The following is an 18,682-nucleotide window of genomic DNA, read 5'->3' as shown; positions in this document are numbered from 1 at the left end:
CTCGTTTGCGATTAATGCATCGCACACAGTTTTATGAAAGGGTCTCTGATCGTAGTGTCGCGTTAGCAGCATCCTGCAGTAGTGCTTGTTCTGTCAAATCATGTTTACTCAATGCCACGTGGAAAAAAATATCCACGTCTACCACTCTTCAAACCCGATTGATGGTAAAGTGATGGACACCAATTTAGAGGGTGTTATGTGAGATTAGACTCAACGTACACACATGTCACCTTACCACACATGTCATCTCGTGGACCCCACTACTTCTATTTCTCTCAACATACATGGGAAATGTTACTTATAGTCAACATGCACATATTCCACTTCATCAACCCCGCTATTTTTATTTTTCTCAACATGCATGAAAAATACTACTCCCTTCAATCCATATTACTTGTCACTTCTTTAGTACAAGTAAGTAGTTTTCAACTACATAATAATAATCAAATCCAATAAATCTTAGTTTTTTTAGTCTTCACTATCATATTCAAATACCATACAACTAAATCTCATCTAAATAATATATTGCAATTGCGCCCAATTCTCGCAACAATGCGCGGAGTATCATCTAGTTTATAAGATAAAGTGAATAAAATTAAGAGTCAACGGGGTATTGTCTAGTTTAGGAGGGTGGGGGAGGGGAGGGGACTGCGAGGGTGACTTTTTCTTCTATACATTTTCGTGATATTTCTTCTGAACGTGATGTGGCCATGCCTTCTTTGAACTATTAATGTGTAATCGAAGACAAGTGGCCATGAGTATCTCATCTGATGAGGATACCAAGGGTTTTTGTTAAAGGCTACTTTCTTGTAAAAAGCATGCAACAGTGTTTCGTTCTAACCTCTCCCGTATATGTGCATCCATCAAAACCACTAGCATAACGCTCGCGCGTTGTTGTGGAAGTATGTAATAAACGAAGTTGTATTAGGTTAATGGTATCGCGTCATTGTGAAAGTATGGAATAAATGAAGTTGTATTAGGTTAACGGTATACAACAACCAATGTAAATTGCAACATTGCAAAGAAAAACTTAAGAAAGCATGCGACACTGCAGATGTGTAATTGCACGATCATAGGAGCATTGTCATGCACTTATAAGATACTCTCTATTCAAGACATGGGTAAGGTGGTCCCTTGCTGCTTTGATCGAGTTGGGTGTAATGATAAGTGGGTGGGTTCTGGCTCCTTAACTGTATTATTTTTTATTTCTTTGTTTATAAATTGTTTTCAAATAGGAGAGGTCTGGTTGATTCTATATGGATGAGGAAGATTGGGATGGAGTAGGGAGTGAACTCTTCCACACCAGAGTGGTCTTTTGGGTTCTAGATGGATGAGGAAGATTGAGTGGAGTGGGAAGTAAACTCTTCGAAGCTAAAGAGGTTTAGTGGATTCTAGATGAATGAGATATATTAGAGTGGAGTGAGGAGTGAACTCACCGCCACGACCAACAACTCTAGTTTATAAGATAGTAGAGATATGCTATCTAAGTTTCTATCGTCACTCCAACATGTGATATGTTTCTTTATTGGATTCTCGCTAGGTTTTGCCCTACCCACAAACAATACTTTTGTTGGCATATAGACAGATCCAAAGGGCACCGCCCTCCTATCCGTTGATCCCGTAAGGCGTTCTAGAGGCCTCTTTGGATCATTGCACCATGGTGCCCACCTACCTTGTTGATCACGTGGGGCCTTCTAGAGTCCTCTTTGACTCATAACAACGTGATGCCCACCTACCCGCCCCTAGGGCCTTCTAGAGGCCCCTATGGCGCATAGTGCTACGATGAACCTTTGAATGCCCGATGCAGGGAATGCTGGAAGTTGTTTGAGGATTTTCTCTTTGTCGGACTCTTTTCTTAACTTCATCAATGTCACCGCGTCTCATTATCTCCCTATTCACTTCCGTTTTCTACCATTTGATTATGCTTATGGTTTGGCACCACCTTGACAAAACTACAAATTTTAAATATGAAAACCTCACGAAAATTATCAACTTGTTTGTTTCTACCAAACAAGTTGAAGTCACGTGATCTTGAAACACCTGCTAATTTGGATGAAGTTCAAGATGATGTGAATTTTGCTGTGAAATCCGCAACACAAAGTTTAGATATAATTCTTTCCGCAAAAATCATATGAACAAATCCTTACAAAAAAGATTGGTAACTAGTGTCAAGTTGATAAACCCACAAACATATAAACTAGTCATCCATCCGCTGGTTAAATAGAGTTATGCTCCAGTACACCCACTTTCTCACCGACACGTACTAATGACTAACCATCTTCAAAACATGGCAACAATTTCAAAAAGACATCAATATTTTACTTCAATTTACGTGACCGCTATTAAAACCCTACCGAACAGTTGCTTTTTGCAAGAAACCAAAGAAGAACAAAATGAGCTGAAAAGCCGGTGTGAATTTCATCCTCACCAAATATTCTGGCAAGAATCAACGAGTTGCTAAATGTATAGAATGGAGGGTAATTTTTATCCAAAATTGGCGTGGCACAATTTTTTTTTTTTGGCGTGGCAGCCATTAGAACGCTGCCCCACAAAGAAAACCACCAGTATAAAAATGTGAGTACTACCGTGTGAGAGAGGAAACCAATTAAGACCTGCAGGAAAAAAAAAGAGAGGAAGTAGCGAGGAACGGCAGATCTGAGGGGGGACGACCCGCCCGCCCCGATTTCTCCTCACCTATTTATACGGCCCTCCCCACCAGCTCCGGGCACCACCACCACCAATTCGCAACCCCTCCTCCCCCGTTCTCCTCATTGTCCTCGCGCCCCGCCCCGCTCCGCTCCGACGGCCAACCGCTCCACACACCACTAGCCTGCCTGCCTGCCTGCCTGCCTGCCGCCAAGGTACAGCAGATCACTCGCCTCCCCCCGCGCCTCCTCTCCTCTCTTCCTTGCAGTTCCCGGCCCGCGAGTGAGATGCGCGCGCCTGTTCATCTCCTCTTGTGTTGTATGTGCGCGCCGAGATCTTGTGTCGTCGCGTGGCCCTGATCCGCGGCTCGCTGCTCGTTCGCTCCGGTGCCGGTGTAGTGAGATCTGGGCTGCCGTCCGGCCCCTCTCCGCCGATCGAACTCGCCTCCGTGCCCATTACTCGTAACCGTCCGCCGCTGTACCGGGCTGGCGTGGAGGGGGGAGATCCGTCCAGTTTGGCGCGGGTTTGCTTACTGGTGGAGTACTGACAGCAGTTTATTTTCCAGAAATATCTGGGACTCAGTTCTCGGTTGTGGTACTTGTAGATCTTAGTACTGTACATTATGCGCCATGTAGCAGTTTATTTTCCAAGTATTTATGGTGCACAAGGGCACGTTGGAGCGGGTTAATTCAGGGGCAATTCTGCGTTGACGCCCAAATGGTTGATTTGCGGCAAATTAACAACGGCAGTTCTACCTAATTATTTAGTCAATGTTTTCGAAATTGTGACTAGGTGACTTGTAGATAGTTGGTTCATCTATATATGTGGCCTCTCTTGCAATGGTTTAAGTGCTACAACATACAATTTGGGTTACAATTTGGGGTTGACAGACGGTGGATGCTCTCTCGTGTCTATTTTTACAACTCAGGATGAATGATTGTAGTAACTTTGTTTGCACTGGCTGTTTACTGTTTGGTACATGGTAAATTAATGAGGAAAACACGTTTCCTGAATTTTGATTGGGGAGGGATAGGTCGTTCATGCCAATTTTGTTTGTACAGTTCTGAATTTTTGGTGTTCCATTCTGTGCGTCCTTTCTGAAATTTTCTCTGCAGTGCACCCTGCTGTTTCTTATATTTCTTACTGCTACATGTGTGCGGAGTTCTTGTGGTGTAATCCTGACAATTTTGTTTCATCAAACAGGCAAGATGGTGAAGATCTGCTGCCTTGGGGCTGGCTATGTAGGTGGCCCAACAATGGCGGTCATTGCCCTCAAGTGCCCTGACATTCAGGTGGTTGTGGTAGATATCACCAAGTCCCGGATTGATGCCTGGAACAGTGACACACTGCCAATCTATGAGCCTGGCCTTGATGAAGTCGTGAAGCAGTGCCGTGGAAAGAACCTCTTCTTCAGCAATGACATTGAGAAGCATGTTAGCGAGGCTGACATCATCTTTGTGTCGGTAAACACCCCAACCAAGACCCGTGGTCTTGGAGCTGGTAAGGCTGCTGATCTCACTTACTGGGAGAGTGCAGCTCGCATGATTGCTGATGTGGCCAAATCAGACAAGATCGTGGTCGAGAAGTCCACTGTTCCAGTCAAGACTGCTGAGGCAATTGAGAAGATCTTGACCCACAACAGCAATGGCATCAACTTCCAGATCCTCTCCAACCCAGAGTTCCTTGCTGAGGGTACTGCTATCCAAGACCTATTTAACCCTGACCGTGTTCTTATTGGAGGACGTGAGACCCCAGAAGGTCAGAAGGCTGTTCAGACGCTGAAGGCTGTGTATGCGCATTGGGTTCCTGAGGATCAGATTCTGACAACCAACTTATGGTCTGCGGAGCTGTCGAAGCTTGCAGCCAATGCGTTCTTGGCCCAGAGGATCTCCTCTGTGAATGCCATGTCAGCCCTCTGCGAGGCCACTGGTGCAAATGTTTCTGAGGTGTCCTATGCTGTGGGCAAGGACTCTAGGATTGGCCCAAAGTTTTTGAATGCCAGTGTTGGATTTGGAGGCTCTTGCTTCCAGAAGGATATCCTCAACCTGGTTTACATCTGCGAGTGCAATGGCCTCCCAGAGGTCGCCAACTACTGGAAGCAGGTGATCAAGATCAATGACTACCAGAAGAGCCGGTTTGTGAACCGTGTTGTTTCCTCTATGTTCAACACGGTTGCGAACAAGAAGATTGCGGTGCTTGGTTTTGCATTCAAGAAGGATACTGGTGACACTAGGGAGACTCCAGCTATTGATGTCTGCAAGGGTCTGCTTGGTGACAAGGCTAAGATCAGCATTTATGATCCTCAGGTGACTGAAGACCAAATCCAGCGTGACCTTGCGATGAACAAATTTGACTGGGACCACCCTGTTCATCTCCAGCCCATGAGCCCCACGACTACAAAGCAAGTCTCGGTTACCTGGGATGCATATGAGGCGACCAAGGATGCCCATGGCATCTGCATCATGACTGAGTGGGATGAGTTCAAGACTCTGGACTACAAAAAGATCTACGACAGCATGCAGAAGCCCGCCTTTGTTTTTGATGGTCGCAACGTTGTTGACTCTGAGAAGCTCAGGGAGATTGGCTTCATTGTCTACTCCATTGGCAAGCCACTCGACGGTTGGCTCAAGGACATGCCTGCTGTGGCTTAAATAAACTCTGATAAAGGGAGGAGATCCGCCTCGGGTGAATCCATGAGCAGCTATCGATAGGGATTCAGCTTGTTATTTCTCTTTATAGTCGCTGTTTATCTTGTGCCAGAAAATCAGATGTCATTTTTTTTCTTGAGTGTTTCTTCGGGGTTTACAGTGTTAGAATGGCATGGTCACTGGGATGTGTCATTCCTTTGCTCCATTGCCACATCTTTGTAGCTAATGTCTGTTGTTGCATCTTTATCATGTTACTGGTGTTCATCCTGTTGGTTATACATGTGGCTTCAATTACTAAGATTATCTTAGCAATCTACATATTCTGCAATTCAGCATTTCTTTGCTTGTGAATATAATTTGTTGTGAAATCTGCTTCTGAGACGAATGCAATTGGGACATGGCTGTTGTGTAAACTCACTATTTCTTCGCCAGGAAAAACGCGTGGTTCCTTTAAGAAGGGAAAAAAACCCTCATGGTCTCATATATATCATAGCAATGCAGTTAATTGAGCACATAATCTCTATGCAGTTTATATTTTTGAGTCGTTTTAGGCATATTTATACCACTCTTGCCCAGACTTTTGCTGGCTTGTGCTCTTTAGTGCTTGGGCTGTAGGTCACTGTGGTTATTAGCTGACCAGGACTCACATTATTGACTCTGTAGGTTTTGGTGTTTCCACTTGAGTTTGTTCCCTCATGGCAAGGTTGATTCCACCATGCTTTGTCTTAACATATTTGTGCTTTTGAGGTTGAAAGCTGACGGAGCTGGGATTGAGATTGAGACACCAAAGGTCAATCGGCAAGATGCATGCTTCAAGTAGTTATTATCACTGGAACCTGGTAGTATCTGGGAACACTCCAGGTAAGGATTTTGTATTCAGTGATCTCTCTGACTCTGATGAATGAGCACAATGGTAGAGATTGAAGGGAGAGATCCAACAGCTGACAGGGTCAGTTTCTTCGGGCAATGTGTTCTCATGCAAGTTCCAAGTCAGATATTTTTTCCTGGAACAATGCTCTGATAACTACTCAAAGCCATCTCCTTCGGTGTTTGCATTCACCTGAATTCTCGAATTTATCCTGGATCTCTTGCATTTTAAGGTGTGCATTATGGAGGCGCACTCACGTGGATGTGTCCGTGGCCGTGTGACACACATATGTGATACATGCCAAAATGCCGCCGAGGTGTCGGTGGACCTTGATGATGAAGATGATTCTGCCAAAGAGGTCGGTATCCAGATATGTGACTGAGTGATCAGCTGGCTGGTTGTCCCATCGAAAATGAGGTACACGTTTGCTTTGCGCAATCAGCACATCTCGTTTTCAGGCCTTTGTCCAGAATATTCCAGTACAATGCATCGTTTTTGCTTCAGTCTTTTGCTTTTTCCTGGATTCCAGTTTCATTGGTATGCTGCGTGCAGACTCTGAGGTTTTGGTGTAGTTATTATGATTGTGGCGTGTCGTCCATTCATTCACGGTTGATTTACCACATATTGTCTCACAGTTTCGTTTGTTTCATTTATATAGCAAGTGAGGCGGGAGGTTGATGAGACTGATTGATAAACCAGAGGTCAATCCATGATAAGATCTATGCTTGAAGTAGTTTTTATAACTGGACACATGGCATCTGGCAACAGACACTCACTCAGGTAAGAAAGACAGTAGTATTCAGTAACCTCCCTTCTGAATTCACTTGGAAAAAACAAACCTCACTTCTGGTTGAAAGGTTGCGGATTGCTCCTGAGAAACGATCCTGGGTTGGCGCATGGGAACTGAAAACCACCGGATTCAAATCTTGGTGCTCGCTTTTACCTGAATCTACCTCAGATCCTTTGCTAGTAGGGACATACTCGTGTGGTGCCTGGGGCTTTATACATGCCAAGATTCCACCAAGTTATCGGTGAATGATTGGTACGGACATCTGCCTTGATGACGATTCGACCAAGAGGCTGGCTGGTAATACTAAGGCAATCGATGGCCAGGTAGCCGGTTGTTCCATCAAAAAACGCGAAGCACGTTTGCTTGGCGACATTGAGGTGTCATTTCCACCGTTCCTTGTACGCCCTTGTCCACGATAGTCCAAACCATCCATATTTTGTTTCCTTCTTGCTTGTGAAATGGATGTTTAAGCTGTCAAATGTGATAAAAGGGAGAAGATCCGCCTTGGGTGAATCCATGAGCAGCTATTGATAGGATTCAGCTTGTTGTTTCTCTTTATAGTTGCTCTTTATCTTGTGCCAGAAAATCAGATGTTATTTATTTCTTCCTTGAGCATTTCTTTGGGGTTTACAGTGTTAGAATGGCATGGTCACTGGGACGTGTCATTCCTTTGCTCCATTGTCACAGCTTTGTACCTAGTGTCTGTTGTTGCATCTTTATCATGTTATTGGTGTTCATCCTGTTGGTTATACATGTGGCTTCAGTTACTAAGATTATTTTAGGAATCTACTCCCTCTGTAAACTTTTATAAGACGTTTTAGGTCACTAAACGTCTTATAAAAATTCAGCATTTCTTTGCTTGTGAATATAATTTATTGTGAAATCTGCTTCTACGATGAATGCAATTGGGACATGGCTGTTGTGTAAACTTGGACAAACTCACTATTTCGGTGGTGGGGAGGTGAGAGCGCCTATCGCCTATCCAACGCGCGGGTTTGCCGTGTTTTTGTTTCTAATGCAAGTTGCAATTGTGATAATAAAGGCCCGTTTGGCAAACCACCGCTCCTTGAAATATCAGGATCTGCGGAGCTACTGTTTTGCTCGCTCCAACATTTTAAGCTACTGCTCCGTCCGTTCCGGGAGCAGAGTCGTGGAGCTGGAGGGACTCCGAACGGGCCCTAAATCATCTGGCTGCTTCGAATTGTTCCAAGTCTGATTTTGTTTATAAGCTTTCAAATAACTAAATGGGTGCAAGGAGCTCAAATCCATCTCCTTTGGTGTTTGCATTCACGCGAATTCTGGAATTTATCTTTCGTTGCAGTTTAGGTGTGCATTAGCTCGTCCGGCGGAAGCTGCGCAGTCGCTTGGGAGGCTGTGTGTGCCCCCAAATGGGCGGGTGGATTAGGCATACCCAACCTAGGATGGATGAACAAAGCTGTGCAGGCAAGGTGGCCTTGGTTACAGAGGTCAGACACATCGCGACCATGGGCAGAATTTGACATTGGGCAGAATTTGACATCACAGTGCCAAAAGCTTCAAGACAACTCTTCAACGCGGCTGCTTGTTGGGTTCTCGGAGACGGAAATACAACACTCTTTTGGGAAGATAGATGGCTCGAAGGACACCGGATCGTGGAGATTGCACCCTTGACCTACGGCCGAGTCAGGAAGAAAATGAGGAAAACATGCACCGTAGCCCAGGCCCTACTGAATGACGCTTGGGTTGCCCAAGTAAGCCCGGAGGTATCAACTAATTCGCTAAGGGAATATCTACAGCTATGGAACATGATCCAAGAAGTTCAACTTGACCCAACGCAGCATGATATCATCACTTGGTCATGGGAAGCAAGCGGATGCTATTCAGCGAGGACTGCCTATGCAGCCAAGTTCTGGGGCAGGCAAGTCGTCCCCACAGCCGAATTCACCTGGGAATCTAAAGCCGCCGCAGGGGAAACACAGCCCGGCCGCCTCTCGGGAAAGGGGGGGCCCTGCCGCTTCTTCACATGGCTCGCAATCCAAGATAGGTGCTGGACGTCCGATCGGCTGGCAAGACGAGGGCTCGATCATCAGGATTGCTGCCCAATGTGCAACCAAGAAGAGGAGAGCATAAATCACATTTTGCTCCACTGTGTAGTCGCGCGGGAAGTGTGGACCGCGATTTGTCACCCCCTACGCAGACTGGAATGGATACCTACTGTGAATGAAAGCCTCGGTGCATGGTGCCAAGACAAGAGAGGAAGAGGAAAGGCCGGGAGGGATGCAAATGCAATCATCATCCTAGGGCTATGGCAAATATGGAAACACCGCAACTCGATTGTCTTCGATGGAGCTACACCTTCAAAGAACACGATTATCCATGCAGTCGTAAGAGAGGGCCGTGTATGGAAGAAAGCGGGCATACTACGAGGAGACATGGGCGCCTTCTTTACTGAGGTGGAAGAGTGGGCAGCGGAGAGTAGATAGCTTGTGACTAGGTGGAGGGTGGAAGTAGAGTTAGCGTGCAGTGTATATGTAATCTGTAATGCTAAAGTGAACGGTCTCTTTACCCCGGCTCCTTCTATATAATATAATACGCACACTCATGCGTATTCGAGAAAAAAAAAATTCTCGCACGTGAATGCCAAAATGTCACCGAGGTGTCGGTGGGCCTTGACGCTGACGACGATTCTGCCAAGAGGTCGGTATCCAGATCTGTGAATGATCAGTACGCTGGTTGTCCCATCCAAACGCGATACACATTGCCATGCATGCTCGTTTTCAGGTCTTTGTCCAGAATATTCCATACCAGGTACAGGCATGGTTTTTCCTTTGTTGCGAAATCGATGTGGTAAATGTCAGGTCACGGACGCATCGGAAACACATGGGGTGATCATCATACACCAAGACTCGTACTTCTTTGTTCTTCTGTTTTTTTCTCGAATTCCAATTTCATTGGTATGGCTGTGTGTGTGGTCCCTTAGAGCATTTCTAGCAGACCCTGTATAATGCCGATCCATAAAACGCGTATACAGTTCGCGGAAAAACAACTTTACGGGTTGGCGCAAGCTGCGGATATCTTTTTTACGGGTCTATTTCGCGGGATCTAACTCTGTCGCCGCCCACGCCAACCCGTAAATTAGTAATTTGAACTTTAATTTCTGGCATGCAAACACATTTATTTGCTTCTTTATTTTCTTCAAGGGCATTGCATACATAATAACTCATCAAATCTTTGCTAGAACAGTAAGACCAAAAAAAAACAAGAATCACAATTAGGCATTTTAGAAGATATCCAACTTTCATAACTGCTCCCACTAGTTGGACCAACATCTTCTCCATGTATTCGTTGTTGACCTGCAGATTCTTGATCTTACATTCTTCATTCTTCTTTTTTGGTTTTAAAGAAATAGACGTTGCTTCCCCTCTAGTTCTTCTCTAATTGTACATGCAACCGAATCATGAGCCTAAATTCTACTAAGGAGTGCACGGACATCTATTAAGTTTCTTTCTATCAATAAATCAATGCATTCTTCTTCCCAAAACCAAAATGAGTATCCATCTTCCTACACACATGATGATCTCCATAAGCTATGGAAATTGAATTGAATAGGTCGACAAAGCCGAATGGAAACAGCAACATACCTCGTCGTTTTCGCATTTGAAGAATACCCATCCGGGATGGTTCGACATGCTAGAAGTTAGCCGCAACACTGTCCGCGAGCAGTCGTCGCACTGTATGAGCGGCATCGGCAAGCCGCTGCGCGAGTGCCGAGCCCGGGCGACGGCCGACCGAATCCTTGCCGGCAAACCGACAGCGGCAACTAGAGGGCGAACCAGTACCTACATGTCAAGCTGGGGCTTTGACGGGGCTGCGCGGGGTGCTCCCCGACCAATCCATGGCTTGCGCAGCCACCGGTGGCCGGAAACGCCAAATCCGGTCGCTGCGACAAACAGCCGTCGATCTGCAACTTTTCGGCCCGCCGGCGTAGGAGGAAGTGGTGGAGGGCAAGCTCGGGCGTGTGGCGTTCCTCTGGCGTGATCCCGCTGGCTAGTTTGGCAGGAATCGAAGGCGGCGGCCTGGTGGCGGGGGCGGGGAAAAGCGCGGCGCGAGGGGAAGAGGGGCGGCGGTAGGTGGGAAAAAAGCACGGGCTGAAATGCCCCCCCCCCCTCCCGTCAACCGCTACCACTAGATACATGGCACCGACGGGGCGAGGGGGGAACCCACATTTTCGCGGGTTGGGATGGGAATTATGCCGCGCGCCGCAAAAAGTTTTACGGGTCTGACGCGTTTGCGGGGTCTGATCGGGCAGTATTTTACGCACGGACCCGTATTTTGACGGTTATTTTGCGGGTCGGGCCATTATACGGGGTCTGCTAAAGATGCTCTTAGACGCGGTTCGTGAAAAAAAATGGGCCGGTTAATTAACGAAAACCCAGATGAAACTCGTTACAACACGACCAAAAGCCGTTCATTTTTTGGGAGAGGTCTTGATGGGTCGTCCGCCGTGACTTTGGCAAGGTTGTTCCCTCACCAAAGCGTACATACATTACTTGGCAAGGTTGTTCCCTTATAAATACATCAAAAGGATATAGTTCCTTCGTACTTGATCTGTACCATGTGTGTATTCTTGATTTTGAACAATCAGACCATGCCACACTAAGACATCTTTTGCTAGATTTCTTGGGACGCCATACTAATTTATTTGTATCACTTATTTCTGGACCACATAATACCCGCATCTTTTCGTCAGTTCCTCGGTGAAATCTCACTGCCTGGAAAATATTATTTTCTGTAATTTCTTCATTGCTTGATTTTTTAACTGACTCAACTTCAGTAGCATCAATATTCACCATGCCTGTATCATCCTCTCTCTCTTCAAACGAAACCGTCCTCGGTTTCAAGTCTAATTTTTGTACTCCCTCCATTTTTATATACAAGGTCACAAACTCGGATTACAGGTACCAATGTAAAATTTAATGCATATTTTACAAGTCAAATTTTCTTCTTGTTTACTGAGATTATTAATACTCCGCATGCATGCAAAGAAACCGAGTGGAGGAAGTAGCTAACTGTAATTATGACTGCATGCATGCAAGTCTTAAACAAGTTCTTAGTACGAGAAAATATTATTGATTTTGCCTCGATTACTGTTGGTGGCCTTGTATAAATGCAAAATGTATATTTCATAGTGGCCTTGCATATAAAAATGGAGGGAGTATAACCTTCCTCTCTGGAACTTGCATCTCTATTGTGATTGCACTTTCTGCCATTGGTTTCAGCACGTGCTTCCTTCCGTCATGCATAAATGTGTATGTGTTGGATCTTCCAGCATGGACTGCATCATGATCAAACTGCCATGGTCTTCCCAATAGCAACTGACAAGCATCCATCGGCACAACATCACAGTCCACTGTATCAATATAATCTCCAACTGCGAACTTAACACGCACCTTATTGGTGATCTTTAATTTTCCGGAGTTGTATAGCCACTCAACGTGGTGCGGTTGAGGGTGCCGCCACATAGACAAACCCAATTCTTTCACAAAAACTTTGCTAATGGCATTGGTAAAACTACCATCATCAATTATCATCTTGCATGCACGGTCCTTGATCTTGCATTGTGTCTTAAAAACACTCCATCGCTGCCCTTTTGCACCATCCCTTGTCACCTTTTCTACCAAAAGATTCAGCCCCTCTCTCGGTGCATCAACTTCTTCCTTTCCTTGTTCCGGTTGTTCTTCTCGTTTTAGCAAACGATTTTTCCAATCTGTCCGGAACACATCCGTTGGCATGGGAACAAAACAGATTTGTTGGCCCTTCCATGATAGATAGTAACTATTTTTCTTGCAATCCCGAACTACCCCAACACGTTTGCATCATGGGTTCCCAAGTAGCAGATGACATGACACCATAGGCACAGGACAAACGTGAAAAAATTTCGCACAACAATATTTCCCCAAAGTAAAAATTAGCAAAATCTGGTGTGTGATTTGGATTTCACCTTCGAACCACTTCAGCGTGTATGGTCTTTCAAGAGGTGTCATCTTCAGCCCCAATTTTTCCACCACCTCGTTGCTCACCATATTGACCGCAGTACTCTCATCGATTGTCAGATTGACACGTCGTTCGTTCACAACGTAACGAGTGTGAAAAAGAACGACCTCACCAATGCCTTCCTCCTCCATCAATATGTTCCTGCTCAACATGTTGATGCTCGCCTCCACGGACGATATTGCAAATTGAATCGCCGTGACTAACCTTAGCTCTGATACCACTTCATGAGGCACGGACTAGCGAGATGCTAAATTCGTGCGTGTAGATGGCCCGATCTTTCACGGCGATGCTTGATCAACAGTTCGCCCCCTGTTCCTCCTTGCAACCTTCAAGATAATTTTCACCCGCGTACGAAAATACACGATTGAAAATAATGACCCCCTTGGATCAGCACGTAGGCGTCGATGTGATGATCAACCCTCCGTCGCTAGTAAATTTCCACAATGAGAAAATCACAGATAATACATAAGATATGGCCGCCCAAAACCTGGACGTTTTTCTGTATATTTCATAACTCTGAAAACAAACTAAAACTCAAAACTAATCTCCCGTATAAGGCCGAAGCCTGGCTTTTATATGCCAAATAGTACGCAGCTTGACTATCCAAAGAAAAGCTAACGTAACTACCTAAGACTCTTCCTAAAATAAACGTGTACAGGTGGACTACCTAATAAACTGGAATATAAACTGACCGGTGGATTTTCTAGCAACTAAATCAAACACTTAACCGTCGAGGTGGCGTTCTGAAGTTCGGTTCCACTTTGGCAGGTGCAAAATCCTTTTTGATCTCCTTTCTCTCACCAAAGCGTACATGCATTATTTGGCAAGGTTGTTCCCTTATAAATACATCAAAAGGATATAGTTCCTTCGTACTTGATCTGTACCATGTGTGTATTCTTGATTTTGAACGATCAGAACATGCCACACTAAGACATCTTTTGCTAGATTTCTTGGGACGCCATACTAATTTATTTGTATCACTTATTTCTGGACCACATAATACCCGCATCTTTCCGTCGGTTCCTCGGTGAAATCTCACCGCCTGGAAAATATTATTTTCTGTAATTTCTTCATTGCTTGATTTTTTAACCGACTTAACTTCAGTAGCATCAACATTCACCATGCCTGTATCACAACAGAAAAAAAAACTTTTGGGGTTTTTTGGATCTTTTGGAGCCCCGTAAAATTAATTTTCCTGAATGTCCAAAAATATACAGAGAACAACAATTGACATTGTGCATAATAGGTTAGTCCAAAAAATGATAAAAATTAGTGTCAAAAGTCAAAACTATGCCAAAATGATATAAACATAGCATCAAACAACAAAAAATTAAAGGTACGCTTGAGACGTATCATGCGTGTCCCCTTGGACTTGAAGAACATGCGGTTCTCAGTGAGAAGTTGCGGATCGTCCTCGATGAGCTTCCCCACAAAGGTGACATCATAGAACTTGGCCTTGTGGTGCTCCTTCTCCTTGGCTAGGGAGACTACCCTAACGGGAAGTGTGAGGAAGTTTGCGATCGGGGTGTCGGTGAAGAAGTTGAGCCTCACCCATGTGCCGTAGTAGCGGAGCATTACATTGTCGTATGAGCATGTCGCCTCCTCCCCTGGTGACGAACGTGCCAATCCACTGGTGCTTTCCCATGTACGGGTTGAGGATCTCCGCCACTCACCTGCCCCACGGCCACTGCCACGTACGATGGTACCTCAGCGGTGGCGATGGCGGTCGCGGTATGCCCAATGGTGGGGAGCTCGCAAGGGAGAACTAAAAATATATATAAATTTTTAAAATCAAAAAAATTATCACGACCTTTGCTAACAATTGGACAGATATTAAGTGCCAGAAATTTGACAATACATAAATGAATCTACCTTTCACCAAAACGTTGGCACTTATTTTGAACCACTGAAATGTTTGAAAACATGCACAACACAAATTCATTGCGAGCAATACAATGTTGGCTCGGCTCGATGGTCGAAATATCACAATTCATTTCTTGTCTATATTGACAGTGTATTTGCCAAAAAGCAAAGGTAAACATGGTTCCACGCACACTCACATGAATAGTAAATTCAAAAAAAATACTAGGAAAATTAAAAAAATTCTAAAATTTTGGGGAATAAAATTTGGTCGTCCATTCTATTCATGCGTGAAGTTTTGTGAAGTATTGACACTAATGGTATTCTTAGTGAAGAAAATACAATTGGGGTTTACTATTCACCAAACATTGTTTTAATATAATTTCAGTTTTGTCATTTTCGTCCAGAATACCAAGGGTGTCATTTATTCATGAAACTTCATATGTGAGTATACCGGTCGACTATGTATGTTACAAAAAATGTTTTGATTTTTTCTTGTATCTTTTTGAGTTTACTATTCATAAGGGGTGCACGTGGAATCATGTTCACAAAATCCGTATCTGTGTATTCGCTAATTGTCAAGTTTATATTTGTAAAAGTCAACATAGTAGTGTAGGAAGAGAAATGACATCGGTTCTGAAAAACAATGAATCCCCTACCGTAGATAATTTGTATGGACTAAAGTAGCAATCAATAAAAAGCATAGACATTACTTTTGTGCTACTAATTATTACATGAACAAGGTCTAAAAATATATTAACTGAAGTGCCTAGTTTGAAAGAGTTGTTGATAACCCTATGTGGAAATGAATTCGATTTACATCCTCAAAGTAGAGGTAAACCTTTAAATTCATGGTGTACCCCTATAGATATCAACACCCACATCAAATCACCACCAACCGAACTCCGAATTCCGTCAAGCATAGACATGTTTTGTTAGAAATCACACCATCGATTGCTATTCCATCAAAGCATATCCTAGTATTTGCTAGGTTCAAAATAATATGAAAATTGATACTAATGTATAAATGAATTCGTAGGCTCTGGCGCTAGAAGTGGCCGACGGTCAAATCATCATCTCTGGTGCCGACGGCGGCAGGCGGCGTGGCGCACATGCTAAGTTGGGTGGCAGGGGACATGTTGCACGCGGTTCAAGGTGAGGTGAAGGGGGGGGGGGGAGATGAGAGCGCAAGAGGCTGGCGATGGCGACAATCAGTGAGGGGACCGGGACGCTGAAAGGCGACGGAAGGCATTTGGCTAGCTAGGTATTTGTGGAATTGGGTCAAGTCCCATGTGTGGCTGAATTGTTAAGGGTAATGAAATTACCAATGGCGGTTGCTCGAGCCTGTCCGCTACTAGTAATGTAATACCAGTAGAGGGCCCAAACTGCCCGCCGCCACTACTAAGTGTTATCAGTGGCAGGTAAATTTGCGCCCCCGTCATTGGAATTTATTGGCAATTTTTGTAAAACATGAGGGTTTTTGTATTTCCGGTTTAGACTTAGGGTCTAATTTTTTTAAGGTTGAAGTTAGACCATTAGAAGCTTAACGTAAAACTCAGACACTTTTTTTGTTGATTTTCTATTTTAGGGCATTAAATGAATTTTTAGGTATTTAATGGTGGCAAATGACTTTTGATTTAGAAAATGTGTAAATGAAGTGTGAAAAAGATTAAACTTGGCATGATGTCGTTGTGACCTCTAGTGGGTGTGATAAAAAAATCGAGAGTGATACCCAATATTTTGATGCACTTCACATAGAAATTGGAGAGTGTCCAAGGAAGAATATGCGTTTTGAAGGGTAAGTCTCATATTTTGGAGGGGAACTCAATTTTTCTTCATCATTCCCCCTTGAAACTTTTCCTATGTTGAAATTACAACATTGCAAGTTCCTTGAAAAAAATTTCTGGGTTATTTATGGAATTTAATGCATTTATTTTTCTATGTTACACATACAACTGTAACATCCCAAATTTTCAATTTGGAATGTTATACATTAGCTCATCATTGCATATCATAATTTATTTTCTTTTGGCTTTGATCCTAGAAATTCTACGCAACTCAAGGACCCACGGAGAGAGTTGGGGATTTCGTTATTTTCATATTTGAGTTTTCTCGAATTTTGAGAATAGGATCATTTGATTTTAATTATTTTTTCATCAATTATTTTTATTACAAAAATATGAGAGAGGGAATAAAATGACTTTCCCAAAATAAAGAAATATTGAGGATTTAATAATAAAATCAAATAAGATTTTATTTCGGAGTTCTTCAGTATTTTATTTGAATTTAGGAAAAATGTGCATTTTTCAAAAGTGCATTTAGGCCCCAAATAAATGTTCACCTTGTGCGGCTTGATTTTAGAAGCCCAGGAAAATTTATTTCGGGATTTTTGGAGTCCGTTTGGTATTTCTTTTATTTACTTTTCTGCGCAGAATAATTAAAAAAAACGCGAACCGACTCCGGGCCGTACCCGAGCGGGACTCCGCCCGGGGGCAGCCTTTAAATAGCCGCCGCCCGAGCCGCCCCAGCCCACCAGAGCCGCCGCCAGCCCAAGCCCGCCGCGCCGCCAAACCCTAACCCTAGCCGCGCCTCGATCCGTCGCCCGCTGCCGCCGCCGCCGCCGCCGGAGCCGCCGCCCGCCGCTGACCCTGCCACCCGAGGTTGCCTCGATCCGCGCGTCATTTTTTTAGAAAAACCGTTCGGTTTTCCCGTCGGTTTTCGTCGTTTTTTTATTATTTCCGTTTTTTTAAAATAGATCGGTTTTTTTCGATTTATTTAAATAGTGAGCGTTCGTCCGTTCGTTCGTTCTAGCAAACGTTCGTCGTTTTTCTTTTTCTCGGATTAATCCGCGATTATTTCTGATCGCGATTTCTGATCCGATTTTCGTTTTAGTATAACTTTTCGCTCGTTTATCGGATTCAGGCGATTCAAGCGCCTGGAGTTTCGTCTCGAAACCCTCTATCCGTTTAACCAACTTAAACAAGTTTTTGCCACTGTAAAAATTGCCCTAGATCCAGAATAGTAAACGAAGCCTGTTTCTTTTGCCGTTTGACTTCCGTTGCTTCGTTTAATTTGATTCTTTTTGCAAACCGGAATTCTTAAGTTGAACTTTCTGGTTAGATCTCTTATTTGAGTTTTTCCCGTGTATTAGATGAATACTTATTGTATGCTTGTTTGTTTGTCTGTCACCCAGAGCGCCGCCTGTTACTTCGAATCTCTAGGTTTCGCGGATCATCAGCAAGGCAAGTAACACTTTGATCATACCCCCTACTACCCAGTTTTATTGCATTAGATCAATCCTCAAACATTGCATGATTAGGATCTAATTAAATTGTGGGATGGGAAGTAGTTGAGGTAGTACCTATTACCTGTTATATTATCAAACCTTTGGGAGTTACTTCTACGTTTGCTTACTATTGCCATACTATGCTAATAGACGTGGATTGGGTGAGTGATATCCATGACAGATGTGAGTTTGTTAATTAATGGTTTATCTAAGGTGGCAACTTAAACACACATCTGGGTGGATTGAGGTACCTGGGTATTCCCGGATTGCCTGTTTTTTCTTTATGGACCGCCACCCAGGCCCAAAGGGATCATGAGATTTTTCATACTAGAAACTTCCGTGTGCAGCCACAAGCTATTATGGGCTCTAGCATAGTTGATTAAGTCATGCAAACTCTTACATGGTAGACTAGCAGATGTAGGGGAAAGTAGGTGTAACGGCCTATCCATCGTAAGGTGCTAGTGCTTCTGAAAGACTGTGTCTCGGTCATCCGTCTTCTCAAACACCATGTAGTGCGAGAAACCAAACGAAGGCGATCGAGTCTTGTGGGG

At 44.0% G+C, this 18,682-nt stretch overlaps 1 protein-coding gene across 1 annotated transcript; it reads left to right on the top strand.

Moving 5' to 3' along the window:
* Positions 1-2,621: 2,621 nt before the first annotated feature.
* LOC123086512 (UDP-glucose 6-dehydrogenase 4) lies at positions 2,622-5,592 on the top strand. Its single transcript, XM_044508272.1, has 2 exons — positions 2,622-2,861; positions 3,850-5,592. Exon 2 carries the CDS (start codon positions 3,855-3,857, stop codon positions 5,295-5,297), a length of 1,443 nt encoding a protein of 480 aa, XP_044364207.1. The 5' UTR covers positions 2,622-2,861; positions 3,850-3,854; the 3' UTR covers positions 5,298-5,592.
* Positions 5,593-18,682: the final 13,090 nt, after the last annotated feature.

The sequence above is a fragment of the Triticum aestivum genome, chromosome 4A (genome assembly GCF_018294505.1).
Source record: "Triticum aestivum cultivar Chinese Spring chromosome 4A, IWGSC CS RefSeq v2.1, whole genome shotgun sequence".
NCBI lineage: Eukaryota > Viridiplantae > Streptophyta > Magnoliopsida > Poales > Poaceae > Triticum > Triticum aestivum.
The sequence above is the reverse complement of the archived record's forward strand: the minus strand, read 5'-3'. Positions and strand labels throughout refer to the sequence as shown.

Bases quoted from the DNA above. Each gene is read 5' to 3' on its own strand.
- LOC123086512 (XM_044508272.1), top strand. From the start codon at position 3,855: ATGGTGAAGATCTGCTGCCTTGGGGCTGGCTATGTAGGTGGCCCAACA.